The 25,861-nt window shown below is 39.4% G+C and overlaps 1 protein-coding gene and 1 long non-coding RNA gene across 9 annotated transcripts in view; one reads left to right on the forward strand and one right to left on the reverse strand.

Annotated features, from left to right (window-relative positions):
- Positions 1-25,861, forward strand: part of LOC141549636 (uncharacterized) — a 154,576-nt gene that overhangs the window by 22,950 nt on the left and 105,765 nt on the right. Inside the window, exon 2 of the long non-coding RNA XR_012484405.1 lies at positions 9,226-9,354. This is a non-coding gene — a long non-coding RNA (uncharacterized LOC141549636). The remainder of the gene's footprint in view (positions 1-9,225; positions 9,355-25,861) is intronic.
- ZBTB7C (zinc finger and BTB domain containing 7C) overlaps positions 18,071-25,861 on the reverse strand; it is a 553,406-nt gene continuing 545,615 nt past the window's right edge. For all 8 annotated transcript variants that reach the window (XM_074279336.1, XM_074279335.1, XM_074279330.1 and 5 more), the window contains one exon: positions 18,071-21,474. In XM_074279336.1, coding sequence (XP_074135437.1) covers positions 20,829-21,474 — 646 coding nt within the window. In that variant the 3' untranslated portion in view covers positions 18,071-20,828. The remainder of the gene's footprint in view (positions 21,475-25,861) is intronic.

The raw sequence follows: 25,861 nt of genomic DNA on the forward strand, positions 1-25,861 counted from the left end.
TGTTCCCTTCAGTGGGTTTTTATTCCATCTGTCAGTGGATGTGATTTTTCTGGGTAAGGAAGAAGTGGAGAAGGGAAAGGGGGCAAAATGCCAGAGAGTAGAGGTCACTGTGCAATGTAAGCAGGGCCCATAGAAATAACGGAAGGAATTCCTCAAACCTTCTGTACAACGTGGCTTATTTAAGGGATTTGAGAAGCAGTTTGAGTGTTTTTGAAAGAGTTCATCTGAGAATTGGACAAAGATCACACTGTCTAAATCTTCCCCATCCTTCAAAGCTTGGCTCAAATCCCATACCAATTCAGTTCAGTAAACATCTTTAAAAACATCACCAACAAATAAGCTCTTTTTATTATTATAAACTTGACATAAGATTTAAATGTTTCTGTATACAAAGAACAGTAATCTTTTAAGTTCCTGCTTTGTATAAATAAGACCCTCTGCTAGTGTTAATACAGAGATATATTTTTTAAAAGACATAATTCTTGAGCCTGGTAGGGAAATAAGACCAAAAATGGGGATTAGTATAGGTTATTAATATTATCAACAAGATATGATCATTATATGTATCTTTGTACATACATACATATATTTATGTACACAATACATATATGCATATATAATTATAATTATAAGGAATTAGAGCTCATTGCAAAGAAGAGGTCCAGACAGACTGGTATGAGAGAAATAAAGTGGGAGAGATCACTTACAGCTGGGGCGCCTCCAGGGAGGAGATGACATCTGAGGTGGGCGTCAAAGGAAAAGAAAGATTCCAGCAAGGGGAGAGGTGGGTGTGACCATTCCAGGCATGTAAGACTGCATGCACAGAGACCCAGAAGGGGAAAAGGCAGGATGAGATAGGCTAAGAAAAGCATGTTGTCTTCTTTGGTCAGAATGTGGAGTGGGAGAAATAAGGGATTAGGCTAATAGTAATAATATCTAAATTGTATATAATGCTCTAAGTTTCACAAAGCACTTTACCTATGCTATCTCATTTAAGTCTCACAACAACTCTGGGAAGTAAATGCTGTTATTAGTTCTGTTTTAGTTGAAGTCAATATAGGTCCAGGGTCACACAACTAGAAATATTCTGAGCTTGGATTTTAACTAAAACCACCTTCTAGGACTTAGATTGGCAAAGGAGGTTGAAGCCTGATTGTGGAAAGCCTTGATTTTGAATTTATGAGTTTGAGTGATTATGAAAGGGATGGGAAAGCTGGGGAAAGGGACAGTTTTGGGGGTAGGATGAGAACTTCAGTTTGGGAAATGTTGAAATTGATGTCAATAGTTATCTAAGAGTAGATATCTACTCTCTCTAAAGTTATCAGTGATCTTTTAATTATCAAATTCAGATGACTTTTTTTTCAAGCCTCATGAGACAACTCAATGGCATCATGCTGAACGTGGAGTCAAGATCTGAGTTAAATTTTAGCTGCAGACACTAACCACGTGTGTGACTTAATCGCTGTCTGCCAAGTTTCTTCATCTATAAAATTAGATAATATTAGCTTCTGCCTTCCAGGATTGTTATGAGGACAAAATGAGATGATTTTTGTAAACCTGAAAGTGCTTTCTTTATAAATGCTAATCATTATTATTTTTCTTGACCTTACTGAAACATTTCACCATTTTTTCTTCTCCTTTGTGGGTTTTTGAAATACTACTCTTTCTTGATTCCCTCCTCACCTTCTAACCACTCTTTCTCAGTCTCCTTTGCTGGTTCTTCATTTGCACACCATAACTATGTATAGCTCAAAGCTCTGTCCCGGTCCTTTTCTTTCTCTACACTCTTTCAGTGACCTCATTAGCTCCTCCTGGGCTCAACTGTCAAAGTTCCCTGAGCTGTGAATCCCATTTCTTGTCTTTCTCTCTTCAACTCCAACTTATACCTGTAACTGCTCATTGTTCATTTCAAACTGGAAATCCCACAGACATATATCAAACTCAACCTTTCCAAAAACAGAACTAATTATCTCATTCTTTGAACCCACCCTTCCTTTGAATTTTGCCCTTTCTATAGATGATAACTACAATTCTTTCAGTCACCCACATTCATAAGTTCTAATATTATTCTTGATTCCTCATTTTCATTGATTCCATATCATTGTCAATTGCCAAATCTTGTTATTTCTATCTCTTCGACATCTTTCCAATAGATTTCTTCCTCTCTATTCTCTCAGTCTTCACTTTAAGGCCCTCATCACCTTTCATCTGAATTGATGTAAAAGCCTTCTAAGTTGTCTCTCTGTCAAATCTCTTCCCCTCTCCAATCTATCCTGATTAGAATTGCTAAAGTGATATTCCAAAATCCCAAGTCTGACCATTCTGTTCTCTCTGCTTAACAAAACCTAGAGAGTTCCTATTTTCTCCAGGTTCAAATACATACTCCTCTTGCATTGATATCCTTACCTCACCAACCTGATTATGCATTATTACTCTTCTTGAATTCAGATCCAAGCAAACTGATCTTCTCCATATGTGACACTTCATTTCCCAATTCTTTTGAATTCACATAAGCTATATCTTATTCTTTTCCCTATCAGAACTTTCATTTTCCTCCAAAGCTAGGCTAAGCTCACATGTTCTATGAAGTCATTCCTCTTCCTCTCAGCTCCTGCTAATTCCTCTCCTGTAGGCTGATATTTTCTTTCATTGATTTTGTATGTATTTATACATACTCATATACATTCATATCTCTCCCTATATACTATACTATAAGTTCCTTGAAAGTTGAACCTATTTCATAGGTATACTTGCATACTCAGTATCTGGACCAAATACTAGTATACAGTTGAATGCAGAGTATCCTTATTAAATCTTAAAACTGAACTAAAACTATTGGAACACCTTTCATTTTAAAAATTGATTGTCTGTAAGTGAGGAGGGAGGTCAAGACTAAAGATAAAAGTCATACTATTTGAGCTTAAAGTGGAAATCATTAGAATTGAAAAGATTCTCAAAAGAGAGTATAAAGTGATTAGTTTTTGATTACTTAGGATGTGGGAGGAAGAAGGGGACAGAAAAAGAAGAGGAGGTAGGAAGATAAGTAAGAACAGAATCCCAGAAAGTCAAAAGATAAAGAGGGGAATGGTCTATTATGTCAAGTATAGCGGATAAGTCTGAAGGAAGAGACTGAAAAGACCCATATGTATTTCTCAAGAGGACAAGCATGAGAGACTTGGGAAAGAACTGTAAGTAGGTTGGGAAGGAAGTCAGATTGCCAAGAGCTAAGGTGGGGGCAGGATGAGAAAATAAAGATAGTGACTGTAAATTTTTTTTTCTTGAAGTTTTGATAGTGAAAGGGAATAGTCATATTACAGAAGGAAACACATACTTTAAGGATAGTGAATAACTTATTTTACAGATGAGATAAGTGAATGCCAGAGAGGCTAAGTGACTTTACTAAAATCCTATGGATAGTAAGTATTGGAGAGGGGACTTTAACCCAGGTTTTTCTGGCTCCCAGACCAGTACTTTTCCCATTATATCATGCTAATAGACTGAAGAGAAGACAACTGAGAAGAGATTGAAAAGGGAAGAAGAAAAAGTAGTTGATAGAGCAAGACTTCACAGAAGACAGAAGAGGGAAGTTCAAGATCATGGATGGAAGAGATGGCTTCGACAAGAAGTAGAATTAACTCATCTTCTGAGATAGGAGGGAAGGACAAAAGAAATAATTTTTAACAGAAGAGAGGAATTCGATGAGCAAAATTCGATAAACTGAAATCAAATGGTTTCTATGTCCAGTGAAGTAGGAGATAGTTTTTCCATGATTTCTTAGGGCACAAGATCATCCAATTGAAGTCTGGACACAGAGTGTCCTTTCTTAAATAGGGTACACTCAGATATTCTAGAATGTCTTTCTCTCCAATGTATCTTCTTTACTCCTCCCTATGAGGTCCAGCCAATATTTTCTGGATCCTTATTCCAAATGACACCAGAAATGGATCTCTGCTATTGTTAGATAAGGCAAAGAGAATTAGAAACTCACCCATCAGAATAAGACCAATAGCATCAGCTAGATAAGTACCAAGAACTGAGCTACTTGGGGATTTGAGGCATACCTTAACAATTTATGGGCAAAAAAAATATAGGTCACTTTGAAGATCAAAAAGCATAATAAATAATTCTCCTGAACACCAGCAACCTAGGGACATCGGGTTTCTCGTGTATCAGTAATATAGAACCTCAGTAATACAGCACCCATTAGTGTGGCAATACTTCTACATGAAAGGATTAGTCCTCAAACAGTCAAAAATCCATATATGCCAAAATTACAAATTTCCACCAAAGCAGTTGACCTATGGAATTATTCCTTCAAGTAGAGGAGGAGGGCTGTCCTGGACCCCAGATCTATTTAATAACTTAGAGTGGGAATAATTTTTACAGAGAAACCTTGACTTCTAAGATATAAAACAGAGAGATAAACAGCTTAGCTTGCTTCCTATAGAAAATCTAGACCCAGTTCCAAGTTCAAAACACATCTGAAGTCCTTGAAATTAGCTATTGCTTTTTCACTGAGAGGTGTTTTCTTCAACTATGCCCTCCTCAGAGGTGAAGATGACCATCCCTAGGAATATGAATCATGTCATAGTAGGTCAGAGGACCTAGATCTAGGGTTATTACATGAAGAGTGCAGAATGGGGCAGTAGGGTGGTTCAGTTGATAGAGTGCTGGGTCTGGAGTCAGGAAGATTCATTCTCTTGAATTCAAACATTGCCTCAGACACTCATTAGCTGCATGAGCCTGGGCAAGTCACTTAATTCTATTGACCTCAGTTTCCTCATCTATAAAATGATCTGGAGAAGGAAATGACAATCCAGTATCTCTGCCAAATGTGGTCATAAGACACGACACATCTTAAACAATTCAACAACAACAATACAGAACGAGTTAGGTGAATCTGTTCAGCACTCCCAAGAGTCTTCTGGGAATCTTCCCCACCTCTCTGGAGGTCATCATAGGAATGATGGGCTATAGTTTCATGTTTTAAGAATTTGTCAGTGGGAAAGAATGGATAGATAGCTGAGTAGGCTTAAGTCCTCTGACACATATTTACTGGGTGAACAAATCAATGAATATATCAGTGATCTAGACAACTGACCATAAATTACAGAGAAGGTCATCACCTTGGTAAGGAGAATTTCCTACCTGGGAGTTTCTTATTCCAAAGAAACCCACAGGAACAATCTCAAAACCTATAAAATGTATGCTTAGGAGTCTCTTGTGAATTTAATATTTCTTTCATTTTGGAGGAAATAAATAGCTGTCTTTTAAATATCTACTACTTTGTCTTGGTACATTAAGCAGCTTCTCTAAAAAGTATCCTGTTAATCTGTTTGGGAGGGATTTTGTACATGAACCGGAATAAGTTTTATTTCAGATTTCAGATTCAGGCACTCTGGGAGTGAGAGCAAAATGAGGCAGAATGTGAGAAAAACTATATACTTCTTCTCTTTTGGGTCACTTTCCCCCTAAGACTGATCTGCTGTTGTCCAGTCATTTTAATCATGTCTGACTCTATGTGACCCCCATTTGGGGTTTTCTAGGCAAAGATACTGTAGGGGTTTGCCATTTCCATTTACAGAGGAGAAAATTGAGGCTAATAAGGTCAAGTGACTTGAGTAGGATCACACAGCTGGTAAGTTTCTCAGGTCAGGTTTAAACTCAGAAAAATTAGTCTTCTTAACTCCTGGCCCAACACTCTATGCACTATGGCACCACCTAAGTGTTCCAAGACTGGTCTATGAGAGTTCAAAGAAGGATCCCTTGTGTTCTCTGGGTCGAAGGCGATATCTTTAAAAAAATCTCTAGCAATACTCCATTTCTCCTATGGCAATTAATTATATCTTGACTTGTATTATTTAGTTTCATGATTCCCTCTCTATATTTACTTCTGTTGCTCTTCTCTATGATCTTAAATTGCAATCTCCTCTAATTAAATTACAAATTCTTAAAACTAGTGACTGTATTTTCTTACATCTGTCTCCCATGTTATTAGCACAGGAATGGGCACAGAGAAAATACTCAACAAAATCTAGTAATATTGACTTTAGGAACAAGTAAAACTGGCCATAGTGGTTCCTCCAGGTTTTTAGCTATATAATGGAGTTATATCCAACAGGTCGGTGTGCCAAGTCTTTGTGGTCTGGGGCACCAACCTCAATTTTCAAAGTTAAGCAGGTCTGAAGCTTACCAACCTCTTATGAAAAAGAATTAAAAAGGCCTAAGGCTATAGGTACCCAAAGCCAAACCTAACACACAATTCCACAGAAAACTGCCCAATATATCCTTAGGGAATATGTAGACTAAACAGTTGACTGTTGTATGTGCTTTTAACTTTTCGACTGGTTGCTTAGATGTAGTAGAGATATAATCCTTTCTCTACCCCACCCAAATTGTTTGGCTTGATTTATTCCTTTTACTGGATGAGTTTAACTTTCTCTCATTTCTGCTCCCTGATCCCCTCATCTCTTTCCTTCAATTTTCAAAATAATTAAATTGAAACATATCTTTCCAGCCCCATATACTCTACATAGGTGAGGCAGGTCCTTGTGGACTGGAGGTTCTGAGTCTGTGGCCCAAGACTTTAGATGCTGCAGATACAAGAATTCGTAACTTTTCATCTACTGTTACTTATAAGAAGCTGACTGAGACTTTGGAGGTCACACAGACAGATTGTGGCTGGATTTTATCACTGAGTTGGGAAATGACAACCTCAGGGATTACTTATAGAGCATTGATTTAGAACTTGTTATAATGTAGAATTTTTGTTGATTGCTGCATATAAGTCTATGTCATTTCTAAGCCGTAGATTTTTATCAGTGAAAAGAACTTGTGCTTGTTTGGGTACATCTTTTTTAGTACTTGGGAATCCTGTATACAGATATAATCCTGTGTGTGGAATGACTGTGAGGTAATTCAGGAGGAAGTGTTCCTTTGCTGGTTATGCTGAATAATAATAATAAATATTATCATTTTACAGATAAGGAAATTGAAGCTGAGAGAAATTATCTGTCCAGTGTTACCCAGCTAGTGTTTGAATAAAGATTTGAACTCAGGTCTTTATCTCTTTAAATTTAGTTCTTTATCAGCTGTCCTATATACAGTTAGGGATAGCTCTGTATCCCTAAAGCCTTCTATGTAACTTCTAGCGGAATCTACTGCTTTTTCCTACCAATGACAGTTTGTCCTTTCAGCTCCAGCTCCCACCATCTGTCTTTGAACTTTATGGGAAGCCAGGTGCCTAGACATAAATCAAAGGATGACAATGGCTTCCATGGGGAAATTTTCATTTATCTGAAATAGAGATTACCTGTGTACATAGTGTTACAGATTCCCTCTCTAAGTTTACTTCTATTGCTTTTTCTAACCCTTTTGGACTGCTCTGTGTCCTAATTACTGACTGCTTCAGAGTGGGAATGGGGATGAGTATTACAGGAAATGTGTATTACATTCAGGTAAGAGATTTTATGCTACCAATGTTTTGATTCTCTAGGCAGAGTTCATTCTGTGTCATCTCTTACTTTGTCCCTTGATGCCAAATGAACATTTCAAAGCAAAATGCAAAAAACAGGGCAAAACAAACTAAAGCCTGGCAATATATTCTATGTCTATTGCAATTGGGTCAAGACTTGGAGAATGTTTATTTAACACAGAAAGATAATACAACATGAGTCTTTAGATTTTATAGCGGATATTCACATCAACACTTTAAGGTCCTGTATCTAATTTCCATGGTATATTTCCTTGGTAGCCTACTATTCTTCTCCTAGTTTCTTCCATAGATACAGAATACTACCTCTTAATAATTTAGTAGATGATAATTTAAAGTTAATATGAGTGAAAATTTCATTACTTTGTGCCCAATCAGGTGATAAACCTTTCTGAATCTAGTATGGTGGTCCTTAAGTCACAGCTATGAAGTCTGTCACTAAGCTCATGCTCGAGACTTTTTCAGCTTCTCCTTCCCTCCCTCCCTCATTTCCTCCTTTCCTCCTTCCATCTCTGCTTTCCTTCCACCCTTCTTCCTCCCTCCCTTCCTCCCTCTCTCCCTCCTTCTCCCCCTTCCTTTCCTTTCCTTCCTTCCTTCCTTCCTTCCTTCCTTCCTTCCTTCCTTCCTTCCTTCCTTCCTTCCTTCCTTCCTTCCTTCCTTCCTTCCTTCCTTCCTTCCTTCCTTCCTTCCTTCCTTCCTTCCTTCCTTCCTTCCTTCCTTCCTTCCTTCCTTCCCTCCTTCCTTCTTTCCCTCCCTCCTTCCTTCTTTCCTTCCTTCCTTGTCAAGTCAAATCAACAAATATTTATTAAGCACTTACCACATGCCAGGTATTATGCTTAAGTTTGGGGGTTAAAAGCAAATTTGAAAAAAAAAATAAAAATAAATCTCCAAATGCAGTACAGATACTGCCTCCTATGATTAAAATCTTCCAAAATGCATATAATGATGGGGATGATTGGTCTTATATAGTTTTTATGTTTTATAAAGCATTTTATTGTAGTCTATTTGAACCTTACAGCAACCCTGATCCTTACTTCTTTCTTTTCTTCCTTCCCCCCTCCCTTATCATTCTCTCTCTTCCTTTATTTCTTCCTTTTGTCCCTCCTTCCTTTCTTTCTTTTCCTTCCTTCCTTTCTTCCTTATCTCCTTCCTTCCTTTTCTCCCTCCCTTCTTTTCTACTCCATCAGAAACTTAGAACTCCATTATTTGGTAATCTTACCCTGTACAAATCTCAGTTTCATCTTATTAGATGGCTCACTAAAGTGGCATATAACAAAAGAGTTAGAAACATGATTTATTGTTAATGGGATGATTTGTGGACATGTTGAATAGATAAACAGTAAGAATGTACATGGTGGGTCACTCAGGAGGACCTGAGTTCAAATCTGACCTCAGATACTTAACACTTTTTAGCTGTGTGATCTTGGGCAAGTCACTTAATCCCAATCGCCTCAAGGAAAAAAGAGTACTCATTAATGGATCAATGTTAGTTTGGGGAGAGGTATTTAGTAGACTCATAGGGATCTATGCTTGATCATGTAACACTTTTATGAATGTCTTGGATAAAGGAGAGGATGGCATAATAGCTGAGAGATAATAGCTAATGTGCAGGATGACAGTCAGGATCCAACATATTTTTCACATATTAGAATTATATTATTTGATTTCATATTTAAACATAATGGGGATATGTAGAAAGTCCTATATTTGATTGTTATTTTTTAAATTCACAGATAACAGATGGGTTATGTAGGACTGAACAATAATTCCTATGAAAAAGATCTGAACATTTTTAGTGGACTGCAAGCCCAGCATCAATCAACCATGTGATATTGCAGATAAAAACAACAACAAAAAAAAAGGTGATAATTAATCTACATATATAGTTACATAGTAGAAGGGCCATTAAATTTAATATCAAAACCACTTGTAGTCCCTCTGGCTTGGTAGGAGCTGTCTGGGCATGACTTTTCCTTAATGATTAATTATGTGACCTTGGCCAGTCACTCCATCTTTGAAAGCCTCACTTTCCTTGTCTGTAAAATGGGTATAAGAATATATGCCTGCCTAATTCATAGAATAGTTATGAGGTTCACAATGAGATAATACATGTATTGGAATTTTCCAGATGTGAACAGTAAAGGGATTGTTATAACTGTTAATATTGTGGCAAATGATGATGGGTGAGAAATTCCAAGACTAGATGTATGGTTTAGTTGTTATGAAAAAGAGAAATGAGGAAACTTCTTCTATAATGCAGTGCTACATCTGCTCTGCATGTTATTTATTTATTTATTCACAGCCCTGGAGACTATAAATTTGAAGACAATAAATTTCTTTAAATGTATTTATAGTCTTGGAGTATTGCCTGTGGCATGAAGACTTGCCCAGAGACATATACTAGCATAGATCAAAGAAAAAGTCATCTCTCTTGCTACATGTGGGCTCTGAGAAAAGTCATGTGTCTCTGCAATCTCTGCAGAGGTCTCCCTTTCCTTTTACATATGAAGAAACTTTTAATTAATTAATTTTTTTAAACATACTTATCATTCATCAGTGTGATTTCTCTCCATCTTCTTTGTCAGATGAGAAAACTGAGGCCCTTGGAGGGCATGGGCTGGGACTGACAGGTTGTCAGTAACAGAGGCAGATTTTGAATCCATATCCTCTGACTTCAAATTCAGTGCTGTTTACACTGGGCCATGCTGGTTCAACACCCATCTCTGACTATTGCTTACCAGTCTGGGCCTCGTATCCCTTAATTCTAAATGAAAGGGTTTGACTAGATGATCTCTAGGATTCTTTCCAGCTAACTAACTCTGATGCAAAGTACCATCCCAGCCTTTCGTTCTCAGCACATAACATTTGCCTGGCCATTTTATTCTGCCTTTGCACATGTGTGACCACTCTTTCCACATTAGAGAGCTTGGGCTATGAAGGGGAAAGACAAGCTTGCCAGGTAGTAATCAGTTGCAGAGTGGTAACTGAATAGAGAGATGGGATACAGAATAGGTCTTTTATCTTGCAATCAGGAGGCATTCATAGAAGAAGAGTCTCAGCCAAAAACCCACCATGTGCAATCAAATCTCATTACATCTGAATGGGGTCTCCCAGGGTGTCTTCAAACAACTTTATTCACCCTGCAAACCTTTGAAAAGTAATCAACCCTCAATTCAAATTTCAAAAGAGGTTAAGGAGCATTCCTACTTATTTACTTCTCTCTGTGCCCCATTTGAAAATGGTAATCTATTAATTATCACCATCATCATTGGATTATCAAATATGACAACATTAATAATATCTAGAATAGATCATGCATCTAGATTCTCTTTTAAAAAGAGAGAATGAGATGAATTGGAAAAAGTAACAGGAGCAAACCATAAAGACAGCCAATGGTCCATAATAGATACAGAGTTTTATAAATTTGTATGACTTTGTTTCCCTTCCTTTCTTCGATGTCCATTTCCAAAGGAAGCAGTGCCAGCCACCTTAACAAGGAAGGAACTGTCCGAGGTCCTTTGTGATCAGCTGATTCAGATTCTACAAGGTCTGAAATTATTCCTGTTGAAAAGGGGACTTTATAAGGAGCTGTAGGAATGCTTTCAGGCTTCAGGGGGATTCCTGGAGAGAAGTGGGTTATTCATAGAATCCAAGAATAGGATTCTATACAACTACTCAGTAAGGTAGGCATCCACCGGAGAGGGAAATGGCAGAAATGGCAAACCACTTCAATCTCTTTTCAAGAAAACCCCATGGAAAGGATGGTCCATAGGGTCACAAAGAGTAGCCATGTGTCAGACACTGTGTTAAGCATGTTGCAATTATTATCTGATTTTATCCTCACAGCAACCCTGGGAAGTAAATGCTGTTATTTTCCTCATTTTTAGATGGGGGAACTGAGGCAAATAAGTTAAGCATTTTGTCCAGTGTCATGCATACTGTGTCTGAAGCTGGGTTTGCATTCAAGTCTTCCTATCTCCAGACTCAACACTCTGAGCCATCTAAGTACCCCTACAAAGTTTTATGTTGTTATTTTAACGGACCTATGATTTCATCAGCATAGAGAGCCTGAGATGAGAAACTTTTTCCTTCAACTTCTGGGATTTTCTCCTGTGTGTTCTCCTACATCTATCCTGAATATTTGCATGTTGTGTCACACTGTAAGCTCTTTGAAGACAGGGACCATTTTTGCTTTTCTTCATATTGTACTGTGCACACAGTAGGCACTTAATAAATGCTTGTTGACTTTCCAGTAGTGGGTCTCTGCAGTCAGTAAAGTTTTTGGAGTTATTGAGAGATTAAGTAAATTCATTTGCATATGTAGTACAACCAGTTTGTGCCAGAAGTGAAACTTGAACTTGTCTTCCTGTCTTTGAGGCCATCTCTTTGTCCTCAGTGTATGTATGTATGTATGTATGTAATTAGTATTATTGATTTAAAAAGATTGAAAAATTGGCTAGTAGTGGGTATAATAGAAAATGCACTGGCTCTGGAATCAGAAAGACCTGAGTCAGACAGTTACTAGCTGTGGGACCCTGTCCAAGTCACTTAACCACTGTCTGCTTGAGTTCTCTCATCTGTAAAATTGGGAACTGTCGGTCCCAGGGCTGTTGTGAGGATCATATGTCCTCATATTTGTAAACCTTCACCAAGCTTAAACTGCCATATAAATGTTAGCTAGTAGCACATTATTTCAGAAAAGACCTGACAACTCCCCAAGCCCATTATTACAACCAAGCTCTGCCATGCTCATCAAATGAAAAAAATCTAATTTTTCTTCTCCAAATCTGAATGTAAGACCCTAAATGAGTCTCACCAAATATCTGAGAAACGTCATTCATTGTAATCCTGGGTAAGCAGACACTAACAATATTTGACATTTATAGATGGCTTTAAGCAGTGGTATGCTGGAGCTGGCTTATACCACTTCCCAAGAGATGGTTGTTAAATTTTCATTGTCAGCATTTATACCTCAGAAACTGGCAAATGCTATGAACCAAAGCTTGATTTATGATTCTGTCAATTTCTAGAGTTAAAAATGTGATGGAGAAAATGTAGCGAATGCAGATTAAACTTAAAAGTATATTATATAGACATATATCCTTCCCTTCCCCGAGAGCTGATTGTTAAATATTCACCAGTATGCCATCACTTTTAGGTTTGTAAAGTATTTTATGTATTTTGTTTGATCCTCATAATAGCTCTGTGGTGGTTGATACCACAAACATTATTGTCCCTTTTCCACAGAGGAAGCTGAATGAAGATTCCAAATTAAGGCTCTCCTTCCTTCAAGTCTAGAACCATCTCCACTATATATACTGCTACTATAGTAGCAGTTTTTCATTCCATAAACACAAAATGTTCCTAGAATAAGTGCAGGAAACATTACTCTGAAATGTTGCTAGGAAGTCACAGTATATGTTGGGGGGCAACAAGGAAGAAGAGATCTTCTGGCAAGTAGGTGGCGCCATGCCAAATGGTAGATTCCCAATTTTAGCCAGTTATTTTTACTAACTCAGTTGTTCTTACAAATTGCTGAAGAAGTATAATTGTTGTCCTCGTCCTCTTGATGTTGGCAATTGGGGACAAAGCCCTAATCACACTGCCCTAGGTATGGCTTTGATAGTACATAAATTTTGCCACTAACATATCACTGCAATAACAACCATAAAATCTCAAAGTTAGAAGGAATCTCAGAAGTCATCTAACCTACAAATGAATAAGAATCCTCTCTATGACTTACTTACATTGCAAATGTTTATTCATCCTTTCCTTGAAGACTTCCAGTGGCATATAGAGGGGTGGAAATTAAAGAGAACTAAGAGGACTGGAGAAAATTTTGGTGAACAAATAATTGTTTTTAATAGTATTGTGTTGCATAAAAAGGAATTAATATGTTGGGGAAGCAGCAGGAAGAGGACGAGAACTAGATAGCAGTGTAGTACTATAGAGAACATTGGTTGTTGGGGTCAGAAGACCAAGGTTCAAATCTCACTTCTGATAGTATGATCTTGGATGAAAATTTTAACTCCAAACTGTTTTAGTTTTTATATCTATAAAATGAGGAGATAGGACTAGATGATCTCCAAGATCCTTTTTTAGTTAGAGATATATGATAATATGATCTTTGTCTAAAGGAAGAAACATGTTAGAATATCAGGTCTTGTCTTCTGTGCCGATTTCATCCATCCTTTTACATTTAGGAGTTATCAGAAGGTAGTTATGGTGTAATGGAAAAAGTGACCTGTATCTGAGTCCCAGCTTTCCCTATTAACTTGTATTATCTTGAGCAAGATACTTCCTCAGTGAATATACCTGATCCTGGAAATGGGGATAATAGCATCTAGCTTAGTCTTCCCAGAACTATGTGTGGATCATATGAAATTACATAGAAAAAACCTTAGAAGAGGTAGAAAACTTTCTATCGTTGGTGTTTCACATGGGTGTTTCAACTCCATCTGTCTTCTTAATTCTCAATGTGATTTTTGGCTTTTATCCCCTGAATAGTTGTCAAAATAGAGTCCTATGAGGATAAAAGTGAGTGTATGAGTTATAAGACATGTAGAATGCAAAGCTCACATGGAAATAGTTTTGGTAGAGTTTGTTATGTTTGTTCCTCTTAAACAGAACAAGGCAGTAGGCTTTGTGTTAATGTATGTGTGTGTGTGTGTGTGTGTGTGTGTGTGTGTGTGTGTGTGTGTGTAGATTTTGGTGTATATAGTTTGAAGTTTTTTGCTTCTGCCTAAAATTAAGTGAAGGCAAAGGAAAGGGTTAGGGTAGAGAATGAGAAGGAATCTTTTCTCCCATAAGTACTTTTTTGACCTTGATGCTGGTGGCATACAGATATACCCTCAAGCCCCAATTACTTGGATGGGAGATGAGGGAGGAAGGCCATTAGATAATTTCTTTTGTTAACTGTTTTCTTCCATTCTCTAAAAGAAATGGGAGGTCATTGGGTGTCTGTGATTCCCTGCTAGGGTGGTCGGCTGCTTATTGATATATTAATTATTTCAAGGATGCCAAAAGGACTCCATTCTCCCCCAATATACCTTCCTTTCCTGCCACTGATTCCTTCATTTCACTTACCAACAGATGCATCTTTTCTTTCCACAGTCAGAGACAAGGCTTAAAATACAAGTCCTCTTTATATGATTATTTGGAGTCTTTCCCGAGTATAGAGTTTAAGGGATGTTAGGACAGGGGGGTGGTGAAAGAGGGAGGGAGAGAGAGAGAGAGTCAGAGAGACAGATAGAGAGACAGAGAAACAGATACAGAGACAGAGACAGACAGACAGACACAGAGAGACAGACAGAGACAGTAAAATAGAGACAGAAATGAACAGAAATATAGAGACACAGAGATACATAGAGACAGAGACAGAGACTACAAGGGCTTTGAATTCTTAAAAAAGAGCTGTGGCCTGAAGATGTACTATCCTCCACTTTAGTAACTTTTCTCTGTGCAGAGTATACATATGATAGGACACATCATGCTTCAAAGGTACTAAAAAGAGGATTAGACTTATTTCTATTACTCTCATACCTATTAATAATACCTGGAGGCTTGGAACAGCCTTTTCACTGGAGTCTGTGGAAGGCAGAGACCATCACCCCTTCAGCAATCCTCAATAGCTTCCATCCAGCTTCATCCACCTTCAACTTGAACACTTGAGTACTAGCTCAAGGATGTTTCACATAGTGAAAACATTAATAGCCCTGTTGCTTACTTGCTGTGTGATATACAGCAAAGTACAGGTGAGCCTCAGTTTACTTATTTGTAAAACAAGGATAAAATCACCCACATTTTCTACTTCACAGAGTTTTTATAAGGAAAGTGATTTTTAAGTTATAGAAATGTGAACTATTAATTATTAAAATAACAAAAAGCTTGCTATTTCCCAAGGAAGCCTATTCCAATGTTATCTATCTCAAGTTGTTATAAAGTCCTTAAAATTAAAAGCACCAGACCTGGAGTCAAGAAGAAATAGCTTCCTGAGTTCAAATCTGGCTTCAGTGACTTTTTGTAGGATTTTTAATCATGGTCACTTAATCCTGTTTGCTTCAATTTCTTGGAGTTGAAGAAGGAACAAACAAACCACTCTAATATCTTAACCAAGAAAACCCCAAATGGATCATGAAGAATTGGACGTGACTGAAATGACTGAACAACAGCAATATTAAAAGGCAGTTAGGTGACCCAGATTTAGGAAGACTTGAAGTCAAGTCTAGCCTCAGACACTAATTGGGTGACTTTGGCAGGTCATTTAAAAACCTCTGTCAGCCTTACTTTTCGAATTTGTAAGGTGGAGTTAATAACAGTGGATACCTCTCAGGTTTTTGTAAGGATAAAATAATATATTTGTAAATAAGTTTGAAAATCCTAAAATGTTATTAATACTTTATTATATAATAACTATAAGTGCTAGTTCTTCTATTAAGACAAAATCTGCTTACCTTTCATTTCTGCCCACTGGTGCTAGGTCTGTAGCCTGAAAGCATTCAGATCAAATCTAATCCCTCTTTTACATGTCAGACCTTCCAGCATTTGAAGACAGCCAACATGTCCTTCCTAGTTTTACCAACAGATTCTCATATGACATGATTTACATGCCCTTTATTGCTGAAAACTGGCCTTAATATAATCCTCAGGGGTTTCACCCAAAGAGCATTTTTTTCTATTACTGTCCTGATAACCTTCTCTAATCTCCAGGAAATAAGAGAGGCAGCCCTCAGAATTTGGGCTAAGGAACTTTTGTCCTTACATACTTTGTTTCTTTCTCTGTCTTTATTCTCTTACACACACACACACCCATACCTCCATATCCATACCCACACCCACACCTATCCTATACATTTATACATATACAGTGATTTCTAACTAGGCTGGCAGACTACTTATTGATGTATTATATCAGGGGTACCAGAAAGTCCCCATTCTTCCCCAAATGCTTTCCTTTCCTGCCACTGATTCCTTTATTTCACTTACCAAAAGATCATTCTTTTCTTTTCATAGTCAGAGATAAGACCTGAAATACAAGTCTCTTTGAGAGAGGAAACAAAGCAACATACACACTGAGAAGCATATACAGTTATTTGGAACCTGTCCTGAGAGTAGGGTTTGATGGAATATAAAGAGATTGGAGGGAGAAGGAGGTGTGTGACAGAAAAATAGAAAGACAGAAAGACAGACACAGAGACGGACAGAGACAGAGAAAGAGAGGCACAGAAAGACAGAGACAGACAGAGGGAGAAATGGAATTAGAGGGAGAAAGTTGGGGTAAGGCAAATAGAGAAAGAGATAGAAATTAGGAGTTTACATGGAACAGTAAAACACACAACTTCACTTTGACTCAAGCACAAATACATCTTCTCCATATTCAATTTAGCCTTTGGTAATTGTTTCTGATGTTGAGAATGTTCACTCAAGATCCTGCAGAAACCCCAATTAGTAAACACTATTAAGATTTGGGAGGTGTTTTAGTGACTTTTTGGGCCAATTCTTTCTTTTTAAAGATGAGGAAACGGAAGGACAAAGAAAGTTATTTGGCTTCGGTGTTGGGGCTAGCACTCAAATACTCTGGCTTTCATTCCAATACTATGCTATGAATGATTTCATTTTGTTAACTAGGCTCTCCTTTCTAATGCAGGAAAGTGAACTTGGGCATTTAGAAAGACTTGTAGCTCTTAGTTCAAAACCAAAAAGTTTGTGTGTTCCGGGAAAGGGTGAAGGAAGGTCTATGTTAATCCTTAAGCAACAAATTTTTAGAAATCAGCTTACTGAATACTTCATTCTTTGAGAAACATATCTGAAAGAGAGTCAAGGTTTGAATATTAAAATCCATCCTCTGACTGAGTCTCATTCTGTCCCTTTCCTTCTTGGTGCTCTCTATGGTTGTGAAGGCCATAGAAGACTCCAGATGACATACCATTGCTCCACCAGAGAGTGAAGTGGATAAGGAAAATCAGAACAGAGAGGGCAACTTTTCCATGGAGAAGTCATGGAAACAGTCTGGAGAGCCAGCAAAGAACTCCACAGCTTCTCTCTTCTACATACATTTCTACATATACATACATACATGTATAGTTTTCTAAATCTGTATAAAAAGTCCACACAAAACTAAGATATGAATAGCCACAAAGATGTAAAGCTCAATCAAACCAATGCCTGACCATCTACACTCATGGGCTTTTCCAGAAAAAACAATCAGCTTTAACTAGGGAATGAAGGAAACATAGCTTTTTGGGGACCAAACACACCAATATTCATTTGAATGGGAATCTAATCTTTGTTGTTGGAATGTGGCTTTGAATTTCCTGATCATCTTGGTAATTTTATAGGTAGATGAGTCTTTATTCAGGGCTTTGTGAACCTCTCCCTATGGAAGATAGGGGTTGTTGACCAAAGAGTGAATTAAGGACATTTCCTACGAGTTGATCAAGACAATTTCCTGGTCAACCTCCTCTACAGAGATGGAGATGCCCAGTGGACAAAACCCTGATCGTGAAAAGCCTATATAATGCTGTCACGTTACACTCCACAGATCACAACTGACAGAAGATTGAGTCTGAATTCATTGAGTCAAGTCAATTAATACTGTTTAATAAATAGGCCAGAGAGTTAGCTGAGAGTTTGTCTCGGCAGGATGCCGCGTGCCACCAAAATTATGGAAGATTGTCCCTTTAATCACTAAGGCAAACATTGTTTGAGTGTCAATGTACATAAAGCAATCACATAAAAAAGAGTTATAAATAGAAAAATTCCAAAGGTTCTCCCACAGACAGACAGGGAAATGGAAATGAAAAACAAAACAAATTTATAAACAAAAGTAGAACAAATAAACAAATAAAACAAAACCACCCCACCCATTTGATTCAAGTTCCTGTTGATGTACAGTACTCAACATCTTTGGATACTTTACAATGACTCCAAATAGTAGACAAAAAACACCTGAAGTAACTAGGCATCTGAAAAAGTTGAGTTTGTAAGAAGTCATCACACATCTACAAAAAGACAAAGCAAAACAAAAAAAGCCCCAATGTCATTAGATTATGTTTTGTTGTCTTCTTTTTTTCTTAAAAAAAAAAAAAAAAAAAAAAGTTTAGTTTGCCCTCCATCCCTTGGCTGCCCCAAGAGTTGGGGGAAGGTTTGACTAGCAGATTCCAGGAGACCATTATCTGAAATGGTGGTAGGGGGCCAAGAAGCTATCTTCCTGGGCAGGCAACTTCCAAACTAGAAGGGCAAGTTGGAGAAAATTGGGGAAAGCTGTACAGTCATCTCTGTGCTGGAAGGCATAGAACTGGGATAATGCTGGGGCCCCATAAGGACCAGAAGATGGCCCAGCACAGTCCAAGAGATGAATTTTGAGTGTGATGGAATCTGTGCTCTTTTGGGGCCATTTAATATCATTTCCCAAGGGAAAACTAAAAAGTATGAGTGTGAGTGTGTGTGTGTGTGTGTGTGTGTGTGTGTGTGTGTGTTGGTAAGTGGAGGTGGGAGGTGAGGAGTTCTTAGTGGATCCAGTCAATGGGTCTGGGAAAAGGGAACTCTTAATGAATTCTTCTTAGTCTTCTTCAGTCCAATCCTACCCCAGCTCCCAAAAGCCTCTCTCAACGGATTGCTTCCCCAGCATGTTTATAGAAACCTCTGATGTCTCAAGGAAAGCAGAACCACCCTGAATTGGAGAACACTTGGCACATAGAGCCTTCTTCACTTTCAGTGTCTCTTTAGGTTCAAGTTTGAATGGCCAAGAGCTATGGAGCCACTTCTGGATATCCCTCATCCTCAGGGAATAGTCTTGAGTGCTGTGGCCAGACAAAATCAAAGAGAAGCCCAAACATTTTTTTAGCTAATCATTGTAACCTTTTCCCTGCCAAGCTTGATACTATAGCTTCCTACAAGGAGCAAGACACAGGGATTTGGGCTTTCAGTTTCATGATTTTCTCCATCCAGCCTTTTGCTGAGGTGCTCAGAAGAACAGAAATAAACACAAGTTAGGCAGCCAGGGAGGAAGGGAAAAGAAACTCCAAACCCCTGGACAACAAAATGATTAAAAAAAACCCCAAAAAATCAACCCCTGGATCAGCAGGAGTCACGTGAACACAGTTTCCAGGAAGCTTGTAGGGAAGAGAGAGAGCAGTAAAAGAGAGGCATACTGGGTTTTAAAATAAACACTTATCCAGCTGACCACCTTCTAGGTGAGTACTGGTGCTCCCCAAGACCTGTTGGGGTGGTGAATTTGAACTGTGAACAGAAGAAATAGGTCCCAGGCCTTGGAAAATCACTAAGGAGAAATGGTGTACTGGATTTTTTTTCATAGATGCTTCCTTTGAAAAGGAAGTTTCTAGTAATGACAAAAAGAAAAGTCTTCTCAGCCCCTAAAAGTCACTCTCAGGTCTGAGGCATCAGAAGGGGAGCATTGTGGTTCCCTTCTTGCATGGTCTTTTAATGTGAACCTCATTCCATTCCCACCAATTGGGAATTTATCAAGGAACACAAAAAACAAGCCCGGGTTTCTTCTGGCCTTTCTCCTCGGAGTTCAGAACATCTCCCACAGAAGTGGGATAATAATCCTCTCAACTTCCTTTGAGAGACACGTAGTGGAAGGCCCTTATGGAGATGAGAGAAACTGAGATACAGACAGGGGAAGTAACCTGCCCAAAGTCATGTAGCCAGTCAGTAGAGGAGCAGAATCCAGCAGGAATTTCTCTCCAGAGTTCTCTTCCTTTGGATGACGCTGTTATCCTTCCAAAATAGGAAGGTTCATTTCCCTTCAGGTAGGTTAAGGGACAGTTCCTAGAAGCCCATTTGGAACTGTGGAATCTGCATTGGTGCTGACCTGGTGGCCTCTGCCTCAGGGAGAGCATCAAAGAACTAAAGGGGTCTAGCCAGCAGGGTCTTCCAGCTTCTGCAGGCCCTGGGTGCACCCCTGTCCCCTACCCGCCTCCTTGCCTTTCGGGACAAATTGGCCTCCATCTAGTTACTGCTACAACTAAGAAAATATTTCCTCCCTGGCTCCTGTGTGGGGGAGACAGACGAAAGAGGCTAAGACCCAGGTCCTCTTAGGTTTTGTGTCCAGTCGTGAATAGCTATTTCCCTTAGAAGGTGATTTCTCTTCTTTGGAGTGAGAAAATTGGTGGCTGCTGCCCAAGGAGGCCTGGGTTGTGTGGCTTTGCTACTATTCTTTTTTTTTTTTTTTTTTTTTTTCTCTTTTTTTAAAATAAAATGTAGAGAACTTACAAAACCCGTTTTGGGGCAAGGGAAAAGGGGGGGAAGAGGGCGATTGGGTGTCTTGGTATGGAAGAGGAGCAGGGGAAGATGGGCATGATAAAAGTTAGGGCTAATTGTTTGCTTCGGACATAGAAGCCATGTGGTTGAGTCCTGCCAGCCCCGTCAGTCCAGCCAGCCCGGCACTCCATGGGTCTGGGAGAGGGAAGTAGGGGCGGGCAGCCATGTTCTCTGCCAAGGCGAAGGCAAAGAGGCCCCCGGCATTCCTCTCTGCCTCCAGCTGTGCCCTCCCAAACAGCTTCATCTGTGTCTCTTCAAACTGTCGCTCCAGCTCCTGTAGGCTGAGGGTCCCCTTTGGGGCCCCCAGATAGTGCTTGGGGGGGCTGGGCCCTGGCAGGCACATGGCTCCCCCACTGAGATGGCCCCCAATCTCCCCCAGGGTCGGCGGCACCATGAAGGCCTTCTCCTCCGTTGGGGGAGTGGGGCCAAAGAGAAGGCTGGCAGCCCTCCACGCGGCAGGCTTGCGGCCTCGGCGGGGCCGTGATATTCGGCAGCTCTGGCGCTTGATGTGGCGGTGGAGGTGGTCTGAGCGGGTGAAGCTCTTGTAGCAGAACTCACACTGGTAGGGCCGGACACCTGTGTGAATGCGCATATGGTTTTTGAGGTCATAGTTGTGCACAAACTTGGCATTGCAGTGGATGCACAGGTAAGGCCGCTCACCTGTGTGCTTCCTCATGTGGATTTTCAGCTTGTCCTGCCTGTGAGACAAATGCAGGGGAAGGAAGGGATAGAGCAGTAATTAGAACTCGGACTTTCATTCTCTCCTTCCTGCCCTCCCCCAACTCTGAGACCCGCTGCTCTTCCTCCAGTCAACTCTCCAACCAACTCTGTAATGTGTTCACCCGCAAAGAAGCAGCAGTATTTCTAAATGCCCCCAAACCTCCCTTATCTGCAGGCATTTCTACAGTTTTATAACTCAGAATTAACAGGGCTTCCCCTTTAGAGCGCCCCTCCCAGGCACAGTGGAACGGCATCCAGGGGAGCTCACAATGCAGCCTTGTGCCCAGTGGATGACCCCACCCCCAGCCCCTCACCAGGGGAATGGCATATTCTGCTTTAGAGCCTCTCCTCCCTGCCTCTGATGCTGTGGGAATCATTTCACCTTTTGCTGTTCCCATCCTGGGGCTTCAGCTCAAAGCCCCTTATCCCAGCCCAAACCCTGGGGCCTGTTGAGGTCTGTTCATCCTGAGAGCAAGTTAATCCAGGTGACTATAGAAGGCTGGGCACACCTCATCCAAGCATCTCATGTGGCTGTTCCCTTCCTAAGCCCTGGGCTCTGTTCTTTGTCTGCAGGTAATTTTACTTCTTATAAAAGTGCCAGGTGCAAAAGGAATGCTCCCTAATCAACAGGAATGTTTTTCAAGGTTTAAGTTACTGGTGTTCTGAGGCAAAGCATAGCATGGTTAAAAAAAACCCAAAACTCCTCTGAGGTCTGGAGGACAGGATTCTATTCTTGTCTTTTCCTCCTACCTAGCTCTCAGGAGTGGTAAGTCCTTAGGTAAGCCAGTCCTCTGGAAAGAGGAATTGCTAGGGTCTTATTCCAAACCTGACTCACCCCTGGGTCATCCTTTCCCAGTGGTTACAGAGCATCAATCCCTATTCTCCAAACTAGAAATGAAAATATTTCTATCTCAATAAATACCTCAAACAGGATTTGAACCTGGATCTTCTTGTTTCCAAGACTAACACTAATTTTTTCGGTTTTACACTGTTTGGGCTAAATATGTACTGAGCACAAAACATTCTCAGGAAATTTGGTGTTTTTGAAGAAATAAATTCCCCATAAAAAGTTTTCTTTCTCTGATATTTGATTCTTAAAAGTGTTTACTTAAAAGTTCCATTTCCCCCACTTCACTCTTAATTGGTTAAGAAGCATTATGATAGACTGGTCAGAGGGTAGGCTTCTAAAGAGATAAGACATGTGTTCAAAACTCACCTCTGACCCATACTAGCAACATGATCCTACATAAGTCACTTAATCTTTCAATCCCCCAGGATATGGACTCTCTAAGACTATAATTGAAGGGATGGTTTTCATGTGCATTTGTAGAAGAACTGAAAGTTCCATCACCAGTGAAACCCAAGGTCCATTCCCTCTCCCTGCTTCATTGGTCAATTGAGATCAATGAGGTCCTGGTTCTCTCTCCTTCCTCAACCTTCTTTCTCATAACACTTTGGATCTTTTCTTTGTTTTAATTTCTATCATGGTTATTTGTGTCTACATCTCCATATCTAATCTCCTCTAAAACACTGCAGATTTCTTGAGGGCAGGGAGAGTCAGAGCTAGCAATTCTACCATGTGAAGGTGAGCAGCAAAGTGGGTGCTCCCAAATCCACTTCAAAGATTAATTCAATGGGGCAGGAGAAGAACTTTGAGGAGAGATCTTAGGATACAAGATAATGAACGGAAGAAAGAAAACTGAAAACCTGAGACCTTTATATGAGATAGCTACTAAGAGAAGGGGGGGGAAGGAGAAGTGATCTGGTACCTTCCTATATTAATTAATTTTTGCAAACTAGTTACCAGTTAACCAGCTAAAGAATTTTGGTTTCCTGGGGAAAAAGCTATGACTAGTTATATAATTTTAATGACAGTGACTGTCTTATCCTATGTCTTAAAATACTAGCACATTGCAGTGCCGTGCATACAGTGAGTGTTTAATAAATGAGTGTAGAACTAAATCAAATATAACCCCTTCTGACATATATGTGACTTAGAGATTATCCCTTAAAACTTGATAGTTTTTTTTTTTTTTTTTAAGATTTTACCTGTCTCAGGAAGCCTGTACAAAGGAAGCTTCAGGAAGTCTCTTCATTCCTATGATGAATAATGGGAATTCTCCCTTCCCCACATCCTTAAGGTCTACAGATGCCTTTGTCCCAATAGCCAGGGAGGTAGGCAGTGAGAATAGCATTTTCCTCATAATGATTGTTCAAATATTTGTACTCCTATTTAACAAGTGAAGAAATAATGCTCAAAGAGGTTAGGGACTCCCCCAAATTCACATAGCTTATAATTCTTCAGTTTCCAGGCATGATATAGTCTCCATCTCTTCCCTGAAGCCTTTCCCTGATTCTCTCAATCAGATACGTTATGACCTTCTATTCACAATAACAACATTTTTTGATAACTCTCCAATGTCCTTATGTTAACACTGAATATATGCCTTTGTTTCTTAGTATCCTTCCAAATTGTAAGCTCTATGAGACATTATAGCATGATAATAGTCAATAATAACATTTTGCTTTAAAGGTTGTGGGCAGCTCGGTGGTACTTATCTTTCTGAGTTCAAATCTGGCCTTAGACACTTATCATATGTGTAACATTGGGCAAGTCACTTAATCCCATTCGTCAGTTTATCTCTCTGTAAAATTAGCTGGAAAAGAAAATGGTAAACCATTCCAATTTCTTTGCAAAGAAAACTCTAAATGGGGTCATGAAGAGTCAAACTCAATTAAAGGGACTGAACAGAATGATTTAAGGTTTGAAAAGGACTTTACATACATGCATTGTCTCATTTAATTCTCCTCCAAACCTTATGAGGTTTATTACAGGTTTTGGTATGTTCATTTTATAGATCATAGAGCTAGAATTAGAAAGATCTTAGTTTAGAGATACAGAAACTGAGGCTCAGAGAGAATATATTATGTCACCAAGATTATATAGCTAATAAGCATCAGAGATGGAATTTGAACCATTTTTTTTCTTTGTGTGTGTATTTTTATTTATTTTTTTCTAGTAAATTTATTTATTTTAAATACATATTTATTTATGAATCATATTGGAAGAAACCAAATTCTTTCTAACTTCAAATTTCTCACACTGCCCACTATACTTTATTGTTTTTCCATGTCCTAGGATCCTAGTTTGGACCTGGCTAGAAGAAACTTAAAATGTCAGAAGAGGGTCTGTGTGTCGTCTAAACTTTAGACCTCAGTCAGACCTCTCCCTCGGTCCTGACCCAGAGTCTTGCCCACAGTCGGCATCATATAAATACCATAGTATTCACATTTGTAGATGTGTACCATAGGCTGCTTTTCGTAGTATTCCCAGACCTCCACTGCAAGTCCTGTTTGTGGAACAAAGCTTCTGATTTCATGTTGGGGCTCTGGTTTCCGGCTGGTACAAATTTAGAAACTGAATTCCACATTGAAATTACTGGCTACAACTTAATTTGATCAAATTAAAACCTTTCCACATTGGTGAGTCTGGGGCTATCCCTTCTAGGACCCTGGGACTGAGAAAAAATGCTTTTTTTCCCTTCCTGATTGACACTAACCACTAGATGTCCCACTGGTTCTCATGTCCAGGTTGTCTCTGAAGCTTCACCAAAAGAGATTCTTGGGGAATGAAGAAGGGGGAGCATTGCGTGAACATTACCCCTTTTGTCCTTCTCTCCCAACTGGCTGAGCTCCTGGCCTGACTGTTGTTGGGGCTTGTGGGGTAGAATTATGGACCTAGCCTTCCAGTGTCTAGGATATTCCCCTGCCCTTCGGCATCCCTTCCGATGTCACTGTTGCTGTCCCTGTGGGAATCTAGCAGCTGGAGTGACTCAGGGAGACAGGAAGGATGGGGGTGGAGGGAAGTAGCTTTGCCAGCTGGTGCTCAAAAAGACCTGAGGCTCATCTACATCCATCCGAAGAGTACTCCGAGGCTAGTAGGGGAGGAGGGAGCTCCCTGCTCTTTTGTGACATCTCCCCTTCTTTTCCCCTTCAATGATGTTGCATTCACACCCTTTGTAATCAGATTGTATCTACAAGATTTCAGGGAATTCTTAGACCTGGAAGTAACATAAGAGAGCTCCTAATTAGGGTCCAAACCCTTCATTTCAAGTGGGGAAACCAAGATGCTGGATGACTTACAGTTAGTAGCATCACCATCCCTCTTAGGACTATTAAAGAACAATGATAAAGATTAAAATGGGGAATTGTATACTTTAATTTCAGAGTTCCTCTAGCCTTCAGTTTTCTCCTCTGTAAGTGAAGGAATTGGATGGGATGATCTTTCAGGTCCCTTCCAGCTCTCTGCCCATTTCATAGATGGGATATAGTAAAAACAGCAAAGAAGTCACCTGAGGGAAAACT

This window comes from Sminthopsis crassicaudata, chromosome 1 (assembly GCF_048593235.1).
Source record: "Sminthopsis crassicaudata isolate SCR6 chromosome 1, ASM4859323v1, whole genome shotgun sequence".
NCBI lineage: Eukaryota > Metazoa > Chordata > Mammalia > Dasyuromorphia > Dasyuridae > Sminthopsis > Sminthopsis crassicaudata.